This window comes from Poecilia latipinna, unplaced genomic scaffold (genome assembly GCF_001443285.1).
Source record: "Poecilia latipinna isolate Pla-1442-1.1 unplaced genomic scaffold, P_latipinna-1.0 Scaffold1058, whole genome shotgun sequence".
In the NCBI taxonomy this organism is placed as follows: Eukaryota; Metazoa; Chordata; class Actinopteri; order Cyprinodontiformes; family Poeciliidae; genus Poecilia; species Poecilia latipinna.
Genome location: NW_015113674.1, coordinates 157,083 through 175,928, shown reverse-complemented (window position 1 = coordinate 175,928; position 18,846 = coordinate 157,083). Strand labels below are relative to the sequence as shown.

The window sequence follows — 18,846 nt, the reverse complement described above, 5'->3', positions numbered from 1 at the left end:
TTTTTGCAAAACTTGCATTTGCAAGTTTTAAAACTCAGAAATGTTCATGTTTTTTCTCAAGGATTTCTGAGTTTAAATATAAGGCAAAAATGACGAGTAAAAAGAAAATTTATGATTAATTTTGGAAATTTTTAAGAAAAGAAACTGGGAAATCTCAGTCGAACGTTTTTAGAATAATCTAAAATGTTTCTGCTTCTTAAAGCAAATCTGACTTTTCAAACTGAAATTTCAACGTTTTTTGTCAAAAATGTATCAATGTCTAAATTTCTACGTTTTTTCTAGAAAATTTTTAATTTCTCAACTTAAAAATTTCAAACTTTTTTCTAGAAAATTTTGTCAAGACTTGTGACAGAAATGTACTCCTCCTTTTGTTTTGTTTTTTCTATCTCTAATAGCCCAGATGTTGTATGGAAAGCAGCCCGAACAGGTCCAGATCAGGTTCGGTCGGACTCACTTGTGTTTGGCGAACTCGTCCTGCAGCAGAGCCACGTAGTTGGCCGGGATGAGCCCGGACTGCGGCGCCCCGGTCAGCTTCTTGGCCAGCACGTAGTCGCCCCGCTTCTCGATCACCGACAGCTTGTCGCCCTCCTTCACCGTCAGCTCGTCGTCGCTCCGGGCCTGGAAGTCGTACAGCGCCGCGTACAGCTGCACCGGCCGCTTCTTGGGCGACGGGGCGCGGATGTCCCCCGACACGGTGCGGATCTCCGCCGACCGGGCCCCCGGGTTGGCGATGACCAGGTTCGGGACGGGCGGGTAGCGGGGACCCGGCCAGATCCAGTTCCAGAGCCGGGAGCAGCAGGGGCAGCAGGCGCGGCAGCAGTTCTCCATCCTGGGTCATGAAGGAGCTCCGAACCGGGCCTGGGACACACAGTCAGCAGCCTCTCCGTCCGCCGGGAACATAATGAATCCGCAGCGCGGGGCGGCCCGCCGAGCCGGACGAACCGGTTTCCTTTTTTGTTGAGATCATGGATCTTCGCTCCGCGCCTGCAGTGCGCACAGCGGCTGCGGGAATGCGGAAACCGGACTCTCCTCCATCCGAAGCGGCTCGGGTCGCTGCGGGGGCTCGGTGCCGGTGCCGCATGGCTCCCGGAGGTTAATCCATTCAGCGCAGCTGAGGAGGCGCAGAGGTGACGCTGAAGGTGAGGCGGGACGGTGCGTAAAGAGGTTCGGGTTTGGCGCTCCGCACAACATCCAGGCTGCGCACCGAGGAGGAGGAGGAGAGAGGAAGGTGCAGCAAACAGGGCGGGAGGGGCAGAAACCGGCAAGTTTTCATCACTTCATCAAACAAAGGAGTGTTTAATTAATGACATCATCACGGATTCATGTGTCCATTTATCACCAGATTTACTCAGTGAGCTGCAGGTTTAACTTGTATCCAAAACAAGAAGCAGCTGAAACATCTGAAGCTGTTTTAGGCGATTCAACACCTTTTAATGAGAAATTTATTTGATTTAACTACAGAAAAAATCTCTCTTACCAATGGCAAATTAAATTAAATTAATATATCAGCGGGAATAAACTAATTTATTTAATACATCCTCTGGCTCCATACTGTTCCCAAAGAAATGACTCCATAATTTCCAAATAGTTTAATATTGTGTAATAAATAATATGGCTTAATATAAAGTACAACATTTGCAAAACATGTTAAAAAATGAGATAAAAATATTTGAGGTTTGATTTCCAGATTTCTAAAACATTACAGAGTTTTACTTTATCGGCAGATTTATGTAGGAACAAAATCTCACCTGCAGAATGTCATTGATTGCGTCGCTGGAGGAGGGTGTATGGAAAGCCATCCAGTTCAAAAATATCTGACTTCTAAAATTTAAACGTCAACATTTTCTGTAAATTTTAACTAAAATTATTATACCCTTGCTAACTAGCTAGCTAACTTTTTTGTGTCTTAAAGATGTACAATGACAAGTGATTGTCATCGAAACTCAACATATGGAAGTCTGGGCGGTGGCAGCAACAAAAGTTAAAAATTCTTCTACTTTCTTTTGTCGCATAGCTAACCTGCATCTGCATGTCTACGTTTACGAGCGCAAAATTTCACATGCAAGAATGTCACCACTCGCTTGGCCAAAGGAGGTATATGAAAACCATCCAGTTCAAAAATATGTAGGCAACATGTCAACATTTTCTGTATAGCTTTTTTTTGCATCGATTGTAAGTGATGGAGTTGACATACAGGTAGCACACAAAATCTCAAATGCATAAATGTCAATAGTCGCTTGGCTTACGAGGGTGTATGGAAAGCCATCCAGTTGAAAAATATGTCACCTCTCACAAGTAGACAACACATAAGCATTTTCAGTACATTTTCATCAAAATGAATTAACATATCCTTGCTTGCTAGCTTTTTTGTGTCTATCATAGGTAATGGACTTGACACATGGAAAGCAATAGGCAAAAGTTATCGCCTCATGGCAACAAAAGGGAAACATTTTTTTCAATTTTCTGATGTCGCATCACAAGCCCAAAACGGCCAAAATTAAGATACCCTTGCAAGCTAGTTTGCTAGTTTTTCCCCCCGTTTGTCATGAGTGATGGGTTCAACACACAAGGATTGTAGATAACACGTCAATAACACATCAATAACACGTTATCTAAACATTGTCAAGGTGTTTATAGGTTGATTTTATGTTAATACATTAACAAGTAGAAAACACATTAATGTGTTTTCTACCCATTAGACATATTTTTGATCCAAATGGCTTTCCATAAGGGCATGCAATTGTCGCCTCTTCGTAAGTTCCGTAGAAATGAATGGAGAGTCCTTTAAACACAAAACTTATCACCAGGTGGCAAGACGATGTTCATTTCCACCACTTCTGTTGTCAGTCTATACAGAGATACGTGAAAAATGTACAGAATAACTTTAAATATTGGTACTATTGGTGAGAAATGTGAAAAAGTCCAAGAGGAAGAACATGGGCAATATGAAAGGAACGAAGGCCGGCCTGTTTCCATAATTAGCACACTGTTTTATTAGTATATTTAGCTTTGTGACGTACAGCTCAGGAGGAAACAGAAAACAAATCAACAAACTTAAATAGTCACAAATCTTTCAAGTCCAGAAACATTTCAGCTTCAGCAATGACATCACACAAAGTAAAGTTTCTTTTTTTAAACCACTGATCTTTTTCCCCATCATGGACCAGAGTGATATGTTCTCATTTCTGGGTAAAACAAACCTCTCCCAGGCAGTTAACAGAAAAAAACAACCCAGTTCTTTTTTTTTTTGTCTTTTTTCCCCTTCTTGTATGTTAAGACCAAAATTCAAGCGCAGGTACTGGAAAAAAAGGTTTCCACTGGTAAATATAATAAACAATAAATATAAAAAGAACTTTTGATATAATTTATATGGTATCAAAGAAGAGGCAGGGAAATGGGCCTTCAGTGGGGTTTGTTTTTACAAAAACATGTTTTCCTGAGGTTGAGTTTTTCTTTAAGTTCTGCTAAATACACTAAAAGACCCGACACTCACGGTCTGTAATGGCTTATCATTCGCTGAGGAACTGGTCCTCTCCTCTGGACTCGGTTACGCCAGCGGAGGGTCTCTGTGATTCTGTGCCCACAATCGGAGCCAAACCAACCCACGTTTCAACCCCAGCCAGAACCGCGACGCCGCGCTGACATCACCGCTTAAAATGCTAACGGCGGCGTTTCAGAAACAGTCGCCTTTCCCTTCGCTGTAAAGGACGGACAGAGATGAACGGAGGAGGGAAGCAAACAAAAAACGCAAAGAAGATCAAGCCAGGGAGATCTGCAAAAATCTGTACATGTAAACATCACACTTCCACTGAGTCAAATGAGGGGAATGCAGGTTTCACATTGGTTTTACTGGAGGTACGAAGGCCTGGCAGAAGAAAGCAGGACAATAGAAACGTGTTGGCTGTTTGCCGGTACAAAGTCAGGAGGAGAAAGAAAAACGTTCAGCCTCCAAAAACAGGCTGAGACGATTCTTTAAATGTTTGCCTGTTGACCATCTGACAGACCTGAAGCGGCATCACGTTCTTTATCCCGGTCCAAAGGGACGTGTTCACGTTTCTGGCTGCTTGGTTCATCTCTAATGCTGAATACTACTTTAGATTCATTATTTCCTATAATCAGAAAAAAAGTTTCATCATTAATTTGAAAGTATTTCTTAATAGATCAGTTGATTGCTGATTGTTGGGTTTTCCTGAATGATAGAAGCTGTGCATTTATAGTCATATAAATTGTTAGCAAGCAAAATTTTACTAGTAAATGTTTTCTCTCTCAGACTTTCTTTACACTGGTTGACGATTATACTTGGACAAAATACTTTCAAGAAGTGTTTGCCGGGTCTTAGCAGGGTGTTGAATATGCCAAATATCTAATATTTATTAGATTTTCAGCATCTCGTTGAGAACTTTAGGATCTTAGGAGGGTCCTGGTCAGGTACTTAGGGTCTTGTTATGGTCTTAGTGACATCTTTAGCATCTTGTTGAGGACTTTAGGGTCCTACCAGGGTGTTTGTAAGGTCTTCTTGGTCTTAGCAAAGTCTTTAGGGTCTTGATAAAGTCTTACTGATATTTGTGGCATCTTGATTAGGACTTTAATAACTAACAAGGGTTGTGGTAAGGTATCTAGAGTCTTTAGCATCTTGTGGAAGACTTTAGACTTAGCAGAGTTTTTGAAAGGTCTTGGTAAAGTCTTACTGAGATTTGCAGCACATGTTTGAGGTCTTGAGGTTCTTAGTAAGGTCTTGGCAATGTCTTTAGGGTTTGGTAAAGTCCTAGTGAGATCTTCAGCCTCTTGTTGAGGATTTTAGGGTCTTGGCAGTGTTTTGGCGCCATCGTTTGGTGAATATTAAGGACGAACTGGGTTAATCATTTCATGTGATGGAGCATTTTGGGTCATAAAGGATTACAACAAAGGGCAGGACACAGTCAATAGAAAAGGCCCGTCTTGATTACCTGATTTTCCTAATTTTGCTCCATTCAGCCACATTTTAACAGGCTAAGAAGTTCATGCAGAGCAAAGTCACGCAGTTTGGCTCAAGCTATTTTAGCCTCTGATAAAAGACATGATGCCGGTCAGGTCCGTGTTTGGAATGTACTGTGTTGGATCTGAGAGTTAGGGGATAAAATACCTTGTACCACCCTACAAAATATACTGAAAGAATAGAAACCTTTATAACAAAAGTTGTATTAAAAAGTAAAAATGAAATAGAAATGTGTTGGCTGTTTGCCACCGGGAGGAAACGCTTCGGTTATGGCTCCACCTTTCTATCGATTGTCCTTTGCTATTATTTATGTTGTATTTAACACAGTTTGTTGGTGTTTTAATTATTATTGATATTATCATTTCTGATTGGAGAGGTGGGGGTGCAGTACTGTGGATGTCTGGTTTTGCGGTAAACCTACTTGAATGACTTACACAAGATTATAAACTGCTAACAGGCGGCTGCTTGGTTCTCAGACCTACATTTGCTCTCCTGCTGAGTTTCTGAAGGGTTTTAAGCTTGAGCAAGCTTCTGGTGGTTTATGCCCATGGTAGCAGGATATCAGGGCCTTTGACTGAAGACGGGGACATGCAGTTGCAGGAGAACTTTATCCTAACCATCATTTACCCTACAGACATCTGTCTAAGGAATTTAGTCCGATGGACTGAAACAAAACAAATATCCTTCCACCTGCAGCAAAGACCAATCCCCAACCATGTGTCAATAAATACCAGGCCAGCTCAGCTGAACCTTATTCTCCTTTCAGGCCCAGAAAACAAGAGTTTGTTATGGAAACAACCTGAAACGGTTTGAAAATCCATGATGGCAGTAGCATCATGGGGGCTGATCTTCTGCCATGTAGACCTCCATCTAATGTCCAACTTTTATTCAGTATCAAATTCTTCATCCAGTGTAAAGAAGTAGCAAAATATTTATCCAATTACTCTATTCTAAGTGTGACCATCAAGTTACGCAAAAATCCTTTAAAAATTTACCATTTTACTCAAACACACTGAAATTTAGCTATTCATGTCTTCTGCAAACCTAATAAAAACATTTGCAGTGCAACATGTCTGAACTAAAGGCATGCTTCTTGCTTGCTCTCCATCCTTCCAACCTGATCTTACTTTTGCATATTTTTTGAGAGAGGTCCACATCCCGGACAAGCCCCCAACTGTTTCTCTCTCATGTTTTCCATTCAGCAATAAGAGCACTGAAACAGATTCCTCCTTTCTTGTGAAAATAATCATTATAAATTCTACATAAAGGAGGTCTAAATTAAGTTTTTACTGTTGCTGCTTGCAGCCTGTTACATGAAAGGAAAAAAATGGCAAACATATTCTGATTATCAAATGCATTTCAAAAACAATATGCATGTCCTCACACAATTATAGGCCTCCCCTTTAACACCACAGATCACTAATGTTTGGCTCACTGTGCAAAAATTGAGTGAAAAGTTCAGCTGCAGCTGAAAGCATCTCTTGCAAACTTCAACAATCTCCAACAACGTCTAAACCAAAAAATAAACTCAAGTTAGCATGTGAAAACTTAAGTGGCTCGTTGCTAATGTTGCAAATTATTCCAAAAGAATCATTTTTAGAAGATCTGACCAAGTATTTTTGTATTTTTGGGCAGAAGAAGCTGAAACAGCATCTCTTTTATGGCTTAATCAAACATAATTAATCGATTAGCTTTAGATGTTTTGAACAAGAGCCTGTTTCCCATTTTAGCTACACCAAGCAGCTGCAGCCTCAAAGACAATGAAACTCACTGACAAAAAGCTGCTACCAACACCCAGGAATGGTCCAAATTAGACATCATTTGGTCCGAGTGTGACCCAGCGACGGGGATCTGAGATCAAGCACCAGAGGGCAGAAGCGGCACCATCTTGAGAGGAATGACTAGAAGCTTTGCAGACTTCACAGATTTTGGCTTAGACCAAGGTAAACATTTGTTTTGTGCAACAGAGACTCATGGCTATGTTATTATGTCCCTTTGTTGCATTTATAAATGTTTTTTTTACAATCCCAACAAGCATTTAAAATCAAAACATCATCAGAACCAGTTTCTTATTGGCAGAATCGGACAAAGACTGGTTTAAAGAAAGCACTGGTACTGGTTTGGTGGGAATCCAAACCTTGATAGTTACCAGATGTTGCAACCAAAGTGAATCCTAAAAAGCATACAGCCAAAGCCTCAACCAGAATCCTCCACTCTTGATGATTCAAGATTATGGTTTTGCATATTTTTTGAGGGAGGATCACATCCCGGACGAGCCCCCAAATGTTTCCTTCATGTTTTCCATCCAGAGTTTTATCTGTTTTAGACGTTCCTACTAGTTACAAACCACACCAATTATTTTTATCCCCATGTCTGATCTATCTGTTGACCAATTTATGTCCAAATCAGATCTTTCCACCCAGGTGCTGAGCCGTTTATAATCAATGTTTTGGTTGTCAGGAATCTGAAGGTCTAATTCCACTCCAACACATCCCTTACCGCACCCCTGGAGGACGGAAATACTGAAATAAGAAAACAAGGCAAAACAACCGATTCACAGTTAGAAAGTCACAAAGACAACATGGAGAAAGCCCTATGAAGCAACAAAGAGGCGACCAGCCGGTGTGAGACGGAGGAGCGAAGCTGACAGAGTCCCGGTGGTTTGGTTATGGTTCGCGGTCGAGGCAGCAGGAAGTCAGTCGGTCGTACGGCCGGGTCGCCACGCCCGGCCGGGTTGAGGTTTCAGGTCTGTGGCAGAAGGTCCGGTTTCTCAATAGCAGCAGCGACATGAAAGTTCATATAATTATCATAGTAGTAATAATAATAACAATAATAATAATAACAGTAACAACAATAGTAATGGCCATTACAGAGTTTAAAAAGACAAAACACAGAAAGAGAGAGGAATCCTCATCTGGAGACCAAGAGGAGGACGTTTAGGTCCATGAGATGGAGAGGACGGGAAGGAGGAGGTATATTTAACCCAAAGATGCTGAGGTGTAACGTTTGTAAAGAGAGGAGACACACCTCCCACTCCATCCCCTCTACACACACACGCCACACACACACACACAATTTAAGGACAAAACTATCACACTCCCGCCGGCTTCAGCTCCGATTCTTCAAGTTTTCAAGATAAACTGGTTATTTACAGCAGCATGCCAACAAACCCGCGCAGAGAAAAGGAAAAGTTCAGAGGTCAGCGAGTCGTTGAAATGCTTCATTTCTGCAGTGGGGGAGTCGGAGTAAACTGGTTTCCGTTTGGGAATGTCGAGGATCCGAAAGCCGAGTCGGCAGGTCTGATCTGAGGTAATTCCTGGTGCTCAAAGAAAAATGGATGCATAAAGTAAGCAGCGAGTTGCTTCCTGGGTAAAAACAGTGAGAGTCGGGAGGTTTGAGGAGAGAAAAGTGCTGTAGGACACAGAGAGCAAGTATGTACAAGCTAGCAAAACAACAAATGACAAAAATCTGTCATTTCCCCTTTAAATTAAAGACTTCTCCAGTTTTAGTGCTGCGCTTTTAGATCAGTCAATTCAACAACACTGCAAAAACATAAACTCTTACCAAGTATTTCCATCTAGTTTTTAATCCAAGTATCTTGGTGCACTTTAAATAAGACAAAACTAACTTAGAAGTATAGGAGCTTGTTGTAAGTCATTGCTTCCTTCATATTAATAAAAGTACTAGTTCCACTGGCAGATTATTTCACTTCTTACAGAATCAAAGGGTCCTGTGCCGTTACCTAGCAACGCCAGCCACGCCCAGCCCGTCACCTAGCAACCAAATTCTAATCCTACTGGCAGATTGTTTCACTTTAACACGGAAAAAATCTCCTGCTATAAGTAAGATAATCTGCCAGTGGAACAAACTCTTATCAATATTAAAGAAATATTTACTTAAAACAAGCTCCTAGTTCTTGTTGAAAGTTAGCTTTGTTTTATTTTTTATGTTCTTATATATTTGCACAAGAAACTAGACTAAAATACTTAGCAAGATTTTGTGTTTTGCAATGAAGCAAAGAAACAAACAAAATAAATCAAAAGTCCATCAGGGACTCATCAGATATTAGTTTAAACTATTCAGTTTTCAACAAATTCACTGGATAATAATAATAATAATAATAATAATAATAATAATAATAATAAAACACTTCTCTATTTAATCTGGAGAGTTTTATCTGGACAGTACCATCAGTTTTCCTCCAGCTGATTGTGAACTTTCTGCTCCGTGTTTTCCTCAAAACAAAAAAAATAAAATAAAATAAAAAAAAATGTTTCCCACATGCAGAGTCGGTCCGTTTAGATGTGGGGAGATTGTTTCTGCTTTTATTCCACTGAATCCGAATCACAGGTGGGACGACAGTAGAGGAGGTCTGGAGTTCATCACAGGCGAAGCAGACACTAAACAAGCATTACGTGTGTGTGTGTGTGTGTGTGTGTGTGTGTGTGTGTGTGTGTGTTGTCTCCCATGGTTTCCCTCAGTTCTGCTGCAGGATGAGGTTTTCCAGCTCGTCGGCTGAGCGAAGCAGGAAGGCCGCCGACTCCCGGTAACCGGCGATCAGCTGGCGCACGGCCGTGATCTCTGGTTGGCTGAGCTGTGTGGATGCCCCGCCGCCGCCGCCGCCGCCGCGCCCGCTGAGGTTGTTGGTGGTGGTGGAAGAGGAGCAGTTGGTGATGTTGGTGGAGGAGAGCGACTTCATGCTGAGGTCTGTGGGACCTGGAGGAGACGGTGGAGATGTGCTGCTGTCACAAACCGTTTCTACTGCAGGGCCCAAAAACAAGAACAGATGGATGCTTCAGGTTGTAATGCAAGGCTGCTACCACAAGGTGGCAGCAATACACTCTTCTTCATTACTATGATGCTGAAAACAGGGACATTATTTCAATAAGCTCCATTAAATTCGCTGCCTGTTTTTAGCCATCAGGTGGAACAATCTGTTGCTAACTCCATGAGTTTGATCCATGAGTTTGATCAGTTATTGCTGAAACAATGTGTGACTGCAGCTTGCCTTTTAGCAGCAAACATGGAGGAAAAAAGCTCTGGTCAGTGGAAACCAAGTGAAGCTAAAACCTCCACTTGACAAGTTCTGCTAGAAAATAAGTACAGAAAAGGTCTTTATTTTAAATGCGAAATGTAATTGTTTTGTACAGTTATGGCTTACTTACTGCTCTGAGCACTAGCAGAACAAGTCAGCGTCGGGCCAGGGGGCGGGGCCAATGACCGCGCCCCTCATGTGCATCACCTGCGCAGCTGGGAAACTGTTGGGTGGGGGGGTCGTTTGATTTTTACCCAGGAAGCACATTGGCTAAACCGTTAGTGAAAGAGTCACTGGGACTGACTACTATATATTCCATTGAGGGACAGTAACTTTAACATAGACCTTTCTGAACAGGCGAGGGCAACTTCTCCATCTATAATAAGAGATTAAAGCGACTTGAAACAATTCCTCCCTCCCTGGCACCTCCAGGCCCCCATGGGCAACCAGCCCGGATGGTTGCCCATGGGGGCCCGGGTCCCCCAGCTCCCCCCAATAGCTGCGCGCCTGGCTCAGAGTGTGTTGTTCCTTTAGCAAATGGTCTTTTTTTAGTCTGTTTATTCCAATTGATGATTAATTGATTAAGAAATAACTTGATGATTAATCCCATTAGTTGTTTCATTCTTAGTTTTCTGTATACTCCATTTAATGATTAATCGATTATTACTTGATTAATCCGATTAATCACTTAAGCATAGTGATGCTGTTTTTCTTCCACTTATTATTATGTATTACTCTACGTTGCTCCATCACAGATGATTCTGGATTATTTGGGTCAAGAGAGGAGATGGCACTAAAAACCCAGACGAATAATAACCAATAATCGATTAATCACGATTAATCGTTACAGCCCTACAGCACAGTGATGTGTAACCCAGTTTCAGACATGGAATCCCATCATCTTCATCATCCTTCCAGCTTCGTCTCTCGCTCACCGTTGCTCTGAGTGGCGGCGCCGGTCGTTAGGGAGACGGGGTGCTGAATGGCGGCGCTCAGGCCCGGGTAACCACGGTAACCGTAGCTGAGGCCGGCCCCGTTGATGTAGAGCTGGGAGTCCTGGGAGGGGAAGGCTGATGCAGCCAAGGAGTAGGCAGAGTGAGCGAGGGACACGGGGTCCCTCAGGGCGGCGCCGCCACCGCCGCCGGACGGCTTTTCCAGGGACACCTGCTCATCCTGGCAGAGGGAATTATGGGAAATATGGGAGTTTATTAATGAAAACAAAGCAGGATGCAGACAGAGAGTGGTCAACATCTGACCCGGTTCAGGTCCAAACACGGTGAAGTCACTACTGAAAGCAGGAAGACAGCTGAGCGCCACCTAGTGGCGGATAATACCTGCACTGGGTTTGATTACATTATATTTACACATTTTACTGTTTTAAAGGCCAGAAAGAGAATAATTATAACCGGGAAAATTAAATAGACAGTAAAAATGTTTACAGTCCGAAAAACCTTTAATAAAGACAAAAATAGGATAAACTGTGAAATAATTAACTTTATATTAACTAGAAACAATAAAAACCTTTTAATAATAACAGCAATAGTAATTATAATAATATTTAAAATATAAAATCACATATAATAAAATAAATAATTTCCCTTTGGGATCAAATTATTTTTGAATTAAATATAAATTAGAAACTATAAAACATTTTAATATAATTCCATTATTATCATTATTATTATTGGTAACGATGCACAGAAAATAGAAATTATTGGATTTTTTACTAATAATATTAAATTTGGAAAGTCATATAGAAGATTTAAAAATAAATAACTTTACAATAATTAGAAAATATTGAAACTATAATAATAATAATAATAATAATAATAATAATAAAAAGGTAAGAGGTATATAAAACAAAAAATAGGTTCTAAATAAAAATAATTTTAATAATAATAAAATAACTATAGTAAGTAGAAACATTTTCATTAATTATAAAATAAAAACAAAAATAGGACAAGATAAAATATTTTAAAATAAATTACTTTAAATCAAATAGAATCTATAGAATTTTAACCCTAAACCTTTTTATGGACAACTAAATAAAAACGTGTCCATTTGTGCTACTGAGTTACTTTTATTTAGAGAAATTTTTAGATTAACTCAGTTAATTTAGTTCAACAGGAACAAGTTTAGTTTTAGACAGCAGATATTTCTCTGTCTGATTGCTCTAATCCAGATTTGGTCTGATGGTTAACGACACTTTAATCCAGATTTGGTCTGATGGTTAACGACACTCTAATCCAGATTTGGTCTGATGGTTAACAACGCTCTAATCTAGATTTGGTCTGATGGTTAATGACGCTCTAATCCAGATTTGGTCTGATGGTTAACGACGCTCTAATCCAGATTTGGTCTGATTGTTAATGGCGCTCTAATCCAGATTTGGTCTAATGGTTAATGACGCTGTAATCCAGATTTATTCTGATTGATAATGACGCTCTAATCCAGATTCATTCTGATTGTTAATGACGCTCTAATCCAGATTTGGTCTGCTGGTTAGTGACGCTCTAATCGAGATTTGTTCTGATCGTTAATGACGCTGATGAATCTGGAGCGTTGCTTACGTGGAAAGCTTCGAGGCGCATCCTCTTGGCGGCGTTGCGGGATTCGCTCTCGCAGGCGGCGGCCAGGATGTTTTCCGCCATGGCCGAGGTCAGGTGAGGCGGAGTTGGGCGGGTCTGGAAGCAAAACGGTGTTAGAGAGACTTTTATGCACTAATTATGTCAGTTCTGTCCTGTTAAAGCAGAAAAATGTAAAACAGGTTTTATTTTCTGTCACTGGAAGCAGTGCTACATTCGACCACAGGGGGGCAGTAGAGACATTACAATTAAAGCCTCATCAGTTCAGGTTTATGGCGTTTTTACCCTTTAAATTACCTAAATGACCCTTAAATATGTATTTATTAAAAATAAATCAAAGTAATATAAAAAACTGACAAATAAATGAATGTATTTAAGTGTATCAAATAAATGTAGATTAATTAGTTAAATAAAACCTAGCATATAAAGCTTACTTGTTTTTGTTTTGTGAAATTTTAAAAACCATAATCTCATCATTGTTGTTTTTTGAGGTTTTAAAACAGGAAAAACATCAATCTTTTTTAGAATAAGCAAAGGAAAATATGTATTTTAATGAAATATTACATATTTACAATAAATAAGTAAATACTTAATGGTATTGCAGCTAAAAGACCAAAAAAAAAAAAAAAAAAAAAACCTGAGTAGTAAAACTGACATTCTTTGAATTTTTAAAACTTTTCTTATTTTCTCATTAGCACACCTCCATGCCGTTCTTCTTCATGCGTCGGCAGGATTTGAGGTAGGTGCGAATGCGCTTGCGGGCGCGTTCCTGGAATTCTGGGAATTGTCTGCTGCAAGACTCGATGATGGCTTGGATCTTCTCCTTGGGCTGCTTGGAGATCGGAACCATTCGGTCCAGGTTCTCATCCACAAACAGGCGAACAAACATCTGAAACACAGCATGGCTGCTGATAAAACGGAGTCACCTTTATCCCTGCTCAGGAAACTGACAGTACTCACATCTAATCTTATTTTTAAAACAAAAATGCAAAAACTAATATTATTGTGATTTATTTTTTAATTTTCCAAACTTAAACTCAGGTAAACATGTGTTAGCACCCTGATTAGTTGGTCTATGAGTGTTTATTACACATGCGCCTGTATTTAACATGGCATTTAGCGCCGCTAATTAAAATGCTAGCTGCGCTAACCCTAAACCACTAAACATAAATATTAGTTCCACCTACGCTGAATCAACATGCTATTTAGTGGAAGCTAACGCTAATACGCTAAATTCTAACATTTTGATACCCACTATGTAGCAAGGTAAAATTTGTGTTGAAAAGCTAATCTAGGGGAAACTAATTGTGCTAAATGTTTTGTGCTGATAAACTGGATTTTTATGAAATTTCTCTGATATTTTCTGACGTTTTTTTACCCTAAAAATTAGAAACTTTAGTTCAAACTGCTGGATTTCCTCCTGACTTACGTTGAAGGCCTTTAGTCTCTCAGGGTCGACGCCCTCCGTGTCGTTGATCTTGTCGTTGTCGTCATGGTCATCGTGGTCGTCGTCGTCATCGTCAGGGGCGACCTGGTTGCCGTGGCGCCCCATGGTGAGGTCTTCGGCGCTCAGCTCCGTCTTAATGCTGTCATAGCTTCCCCCCGAGCTGTACTGAGGGGACTGAACACAAACATTCGCTCTGAATCGACTGTTTCAACGTGTTTAGACTGAGGTTTGGTCATTTACTGTGAAACGTGTCTCAAGAGGTTCAGGAAACATGAATCCCTGATCTAAAGGTTTCAGCATATAGTCATGTTCAATTAGAATATTTGTTCTGATGAGGATTTTGTTTTTAGTGCATATCAATCTGTAACAGGTATGAAGAATATTTTTCATGAAGCCCATTTTTCTGTATTAAAATTTAATATTGGTCTGATGTAATATTTTAATCTTAAATGTTAAGTTAGCTGTGGGAGGAAAATCATCATAATCAGTGGTGGACACCACTAGCTAAATAGTTAGCTATGCTAACCTCAAAGCACTAATCATAAACATGAGTTCCACACACAAGCTAAAGTGCTACAACAACACGGTGTTTAATGTTAGCTACTGCTAACACTAAACCGCTATGGCAACACTTAACAGAAGCTAATGCTGAAGAGCTACATCAACATGGTATTTAGTGGAAGCTAATGCTAAAGCACAAATCACGCTAAATGTTTTCAAAGCTAGCAAAAGCGCTAGATGGAAAACTAGCTCCACTACTGGCACATTAGTGGAAGTGTGACCAGCACTGATCATAACTCAGAGAAATAAAGTCGTTAAAACATCAGTCTGTGCTTGAAAACTGTGATTTCAAACATTTATGTGATTAAATAATTTTTATCAAGTCGGTTTGGATTTTCCTTTAAAAAGAGAAATTATTCTACCTGACAGTTTTCCACCCAAGCAGCAGAAAGTGAAGCTTTGGAAAAGGTATAAATTAGCTTCACAGCTTGCAAACATTCACCGAGGTGTCAAGGCCGGTTGTCATGGAAACGGATGCTTTGCTCTTTTCCTGCTCCTAAAGTCGCAAAACAGCTTCCAGTCAAAATTACGTCCTGTTGTATTCAGACCTCTCCAGGCTTTTAATCCACCTGCCTGTTTCCATGTTTTATTTGTATTATTTTGTTTTGATGGATTTTTCCTATTTTTAATGTTAATTCAAGAAGCAAATGGAATAAAATCTTTACCGTCGAGTTTCTATGTTCAGAAATGCAAAAAACTAAATCTGGAAATAAAAATGAAACATTTTAGTTCAATTTAAAAATTCTACACAGAGTAAAAATCTAAATTATTCAAACCCGTACATTTATTTTCTTTATTATTGTGAGGCAAGCAAAAAAAAATAATAAAATATTAAAAATATATTTAAAAATACTGAACTAAATATCAAAATATGTTCTCACATACAGTAATGACTATAAAAACAGTAACAATAATGTCAAATAACGATAATTACACAGAATAAGTCAATGATCTGCAGACAAATAAACAGGTAACCACACAGTTAAAATCAGTTATTTTTAGTAAGATTTCTAACACAAATTGACACCAATGTCTCAAAAGTAAAAAAAAAAGAAAAAAAAGCATTAACTTGAAATATTTTGTCTATTTTCAAGAAAAAACATAAAAAATTGTTTTCCAGGCACATAGCAGCCATTTTATAGCATAATCAAGTCACTGTGTTCCCTTCAGTTCTTAGAAAATGCCAAATATATAAAATATAACTTTAAAGAAATTTGACTTTGTAGTTTAAAACCTTGAAATTGGGGGCCTGTCTCTTTAAGAAGCTCCTGCTCTTTCTGAAGTCATCCCAACATGGCTCCTCTAACCCTTTAATGCAGGGGTCCCCAAACTTTTTCCTGTGAGGGCCAAATAACTTTTCCCTTCTCTGTTGGGGGGCCGGAGATTTTTGACGGGGGGGGGGGGGAGGGGCGTGCGTTTCTCGATTCATTTTTACCCAGAAAGCACATGGGCAAAAACCATGAGTGAAACGGTCACTGGGACTGACTAGTATATATTCCATTGAGGGAATTTAACTATAATATATTAATTTCTCATATGTTAACATAAAGGCTCGTTTTGAAGTATAAACTGCTACTTACAGGCATTGCTTCGAAGAATTCAACCTGGAATGCGGCGTTCATACACGTGTGTTCATCTGCTCTACCGCTAGCAAACAACCGTACTGATTAAATAACATAAAAGTCAAGCAGTTCCCTAAAAGTCCAACAGATGGCAGCAATGCGCCCCACAATTTACAGGACACACTTCCTGCTAAAGAGCCCCCTGGTGGTTGAAGAAAAATCCACATATAAACCGGAAAATACAATAAATGAAAAAAAATCTGAATGCTCTCTGGTATTGTTCAGGGGGCCGGACCAAATGTGGAGGCGGGCCAGATCCGGCCCGCGGGCCGTAGTTTGGGGACCCCTGCTTTAATGTTTTAACCAGCTTCTTGCTGAACAGTAACTCTGATAATGAGCTCAGCCATTCTACCAGGTGTTTGCTAATTGCTGCTGGCTAGTCTGAAGGAGCTGAGTGCGGGAGGAGCTGCGCCTTGAAGGCGGGGCTAGGTCCACCCAGGCCTTTTTCGCAGCTGAATGGTTGCCATGGAGATTTCAGGATTTCTCAAACATGCATAAAAGAATCAAAGAAAACTCCAGGTTTGTTTTATAACACGATGTAAAGCTAAAAAAAGTTGATTTTATAAAATATTTTCTCTTTAAACTCTAGTCTGGGGCCGTAAAAAAAATCAGTTCAGGTGCAACAAACGGCCCACGGGCCACACGTTGAACCCCCTGATATATACTGAATGTAAAGTTTTAATCTGTCAGCGAATTAAAAAGCCAGGAGAAAAACAGAGCGACACTAGAAGTGAAGTTAATGCAGCGAAACGTGTTGTTGCTCCGTAATGGCGGCCGGCTCGTTTGTTTCCGAGTCTAAATGTGAGAAACGTGAAGCCGCCGCGGCGCTGCGTCCGAACCGCTGGCGGTCCAGGAGAAACACGGCGCCTCCAAGGCCGGAGTTCATCGTTCGGCTTTCAGCTGCAGCACAAAGACGAGAAGCTCCTGCTTTTTATTTCTCTGGGATAATTTGGGGTTTTAATACAGAACGAGGCAACGTGGGTGTCCTTATTAATTAACCAGCTAAAAGCTCACGCTCCCACAGATTACTGCTTTTTCCAGAGTCTGAATAACAGGAGAAAATTACTTTCTTTCAAAGAGATTCTCTTCTGTTCGCCGCAGAGAGCAAAAAAAAGAAGTTAAATTATATAAAAACAGAAAAAAATCGGACTTTTACTTTATTTTTATGCTTTTGTATTGCAACGTCTGTTTTTTCTTAGAAAAAGCTGCAGTTGCTACAAACTGCTGTATTTTTCAGTAAGAATAAATACTGTGAAAACTATTAGAGATTTTCCAACCATTTAATCTCCAAAAAACAGTAACAAGATGGAAATAAAATGTTAGCTCAGTTTTTGTATTTATTTTTAATATTATATATAAAAAAAAGGCTTAAATGGCTAAATGAAAAATCTGCAGAATGTGTCGATTTTTAGAAATTCATCTGAATAATCAATAATTGAAATAATCTTTATCTTAGATTAGAAATCTTTGAAAAGGGAAAAAGATTAGGGTAATGGTTTGGAGGCTTTCCAACCTCAAATATTTAAATTTCATCGAAAAGAAAAAATCAAAACACCAGTGGGAAAAAGCTGCTCAGGAATTACTAGTTATCATTATTATTAATTAGTCAATGATCTGCAGACTAACAGGTAAGAGGATTAGGGCCACTGATTTTTATGTTTTTATTCTGACTGTAATCTCCTGAGGAAAAAAAGTCACAATTTTGATAATCTCAGAAAGCTGAGATAAAGCAACGAGTCACTGCTTTTGTAGATAAGTCAGAGGTACGGAGCTAAACTGAGGCCATAAAGTTTGTTCTAAAGAAAAAAAAGTTTGAACAAAGATTTGTAAGTGAATTTTTTTTGCAGCTCCATGTAAATAGTTTAGTTTCTTCGTTCAGCACTAACTCCTCCCCAGCAGATCAGGTTTGTGGTCTCACCTTGTTGCCGTAGTCCCGGCCGTCCCGGTCCAGTCGCAGCTCGGTGGCGTGTGTCGGTGTGTGTGTGCTGTGTGCGTGCGGCAGCGGCAGCGCCGAATGTGGCGGTTTGGCGGCCAGAGGGTACTTCCTGCGCAGCTCCTCGGGCGCGTTGGGGTGCAGCGCGCCGAGCAGCGCGGCGGCTGCGGCCGACACGGTGATGGGAAGGTGTGAGGTAGGCAGCGGCAGGCGCTCGCTCAGGTTCCCCGCCTGCTGGTCCTCCGATGACGAGGAAGAAGAGGTCGGCCTGCTGAAGTCCAGTGGCGCCGAGCCGCCGCCGCCGTTGACGACCTCAGTTTCCCTGACGATGGTGCCGTCCGTCACAGCAGAGGAGGGTGGAGTCAGGGCAGGTAGGCCGTTACCGCTGCCGCTTTCTGACGACGAATCATCTGAAGGGGGAAACAGAGACAGAAATTCAACTTAGAGGAGAAAAAGAAACAACGGAAAACTCTCCAACCGCATCTTAGAGGTATTTTCACACCTGGAGGTCCGGCAGACTCGGTTCGACTGGCAACCAAAATCACAACATCTGCTGCTGTGGTTCCCATTACACAAGATAAAGAACTTCCCAAAATCTAAATGTCCATCAGAAAAAGGGCAGCTAACATCTCTGCAGACCCCACACATGCTGGACATCAGTTCCAGTTCCAATAATGTATGGATGAGA

The 18,846-nt window shown here is 40.5% G+C and overlaps 2 protein-coding genes across 2 annotated transcripts in view; both read right to left on the bottom strand.

Annotated features, from left to right (window-relative positions):
- srms (src-related kinase lacking C-terminal regulatory tyrosine and N-terminal myristylation sites) overlaps positions 1–1,439 on the bottom strand; it is a 29,047-nt gene extending 27,608 nt beyond the window's left edge. Inside the window, exon 1 of the mRNA XM_015051674.1 lies at positions 455–1,439. Within this exon, the coding sequence (XP_014907160.1) occupies positions 455–828 (374 nt within the window). The 5' untranslated portion in view covers positions 829–1,439. The remainder of the gene's footprint in view (positions 1–454) is intronic.
- Positions 1,440–9,025: 7,586 nt separating this feature from the next.
- LOC106959235 (nucleolar protein 4-like) overlaps positions 9,026–18,846 on the bottom strand; it is a 79,212-nt gene continuing 69,391 nt past the window's right edge. Inside the window, exons 6-11 of the mRNA XM_015051672.1 lie at positions 18,144–18,568; positions 14,025–14,216; positions 13,296–13,484; positions 12,581–12,694; positions 10,946–11,183; positions 9,026–9,691 (exon numbers count right to left, since the gene is read on the bottom strand). Coding sequence (XP_014907158.1) covers positions 9,453–9,691; positions 10,946–11,183; positions 12,581–12,694; positions 13,296–13,484; positions 14,025–14,216; positions 18,144–18,568 — 1,397 coding nt within the window. The 3' untranslated portion in view covers positions 9,026–9,452. The remainder of the gene's footprint in view (positions 9,692–10,945; positions 11,184–12,580; positions 12,695–13,295; positions 13,485–14,024; positions 14,217–18,143; positions 18,569–18,846) is intronic.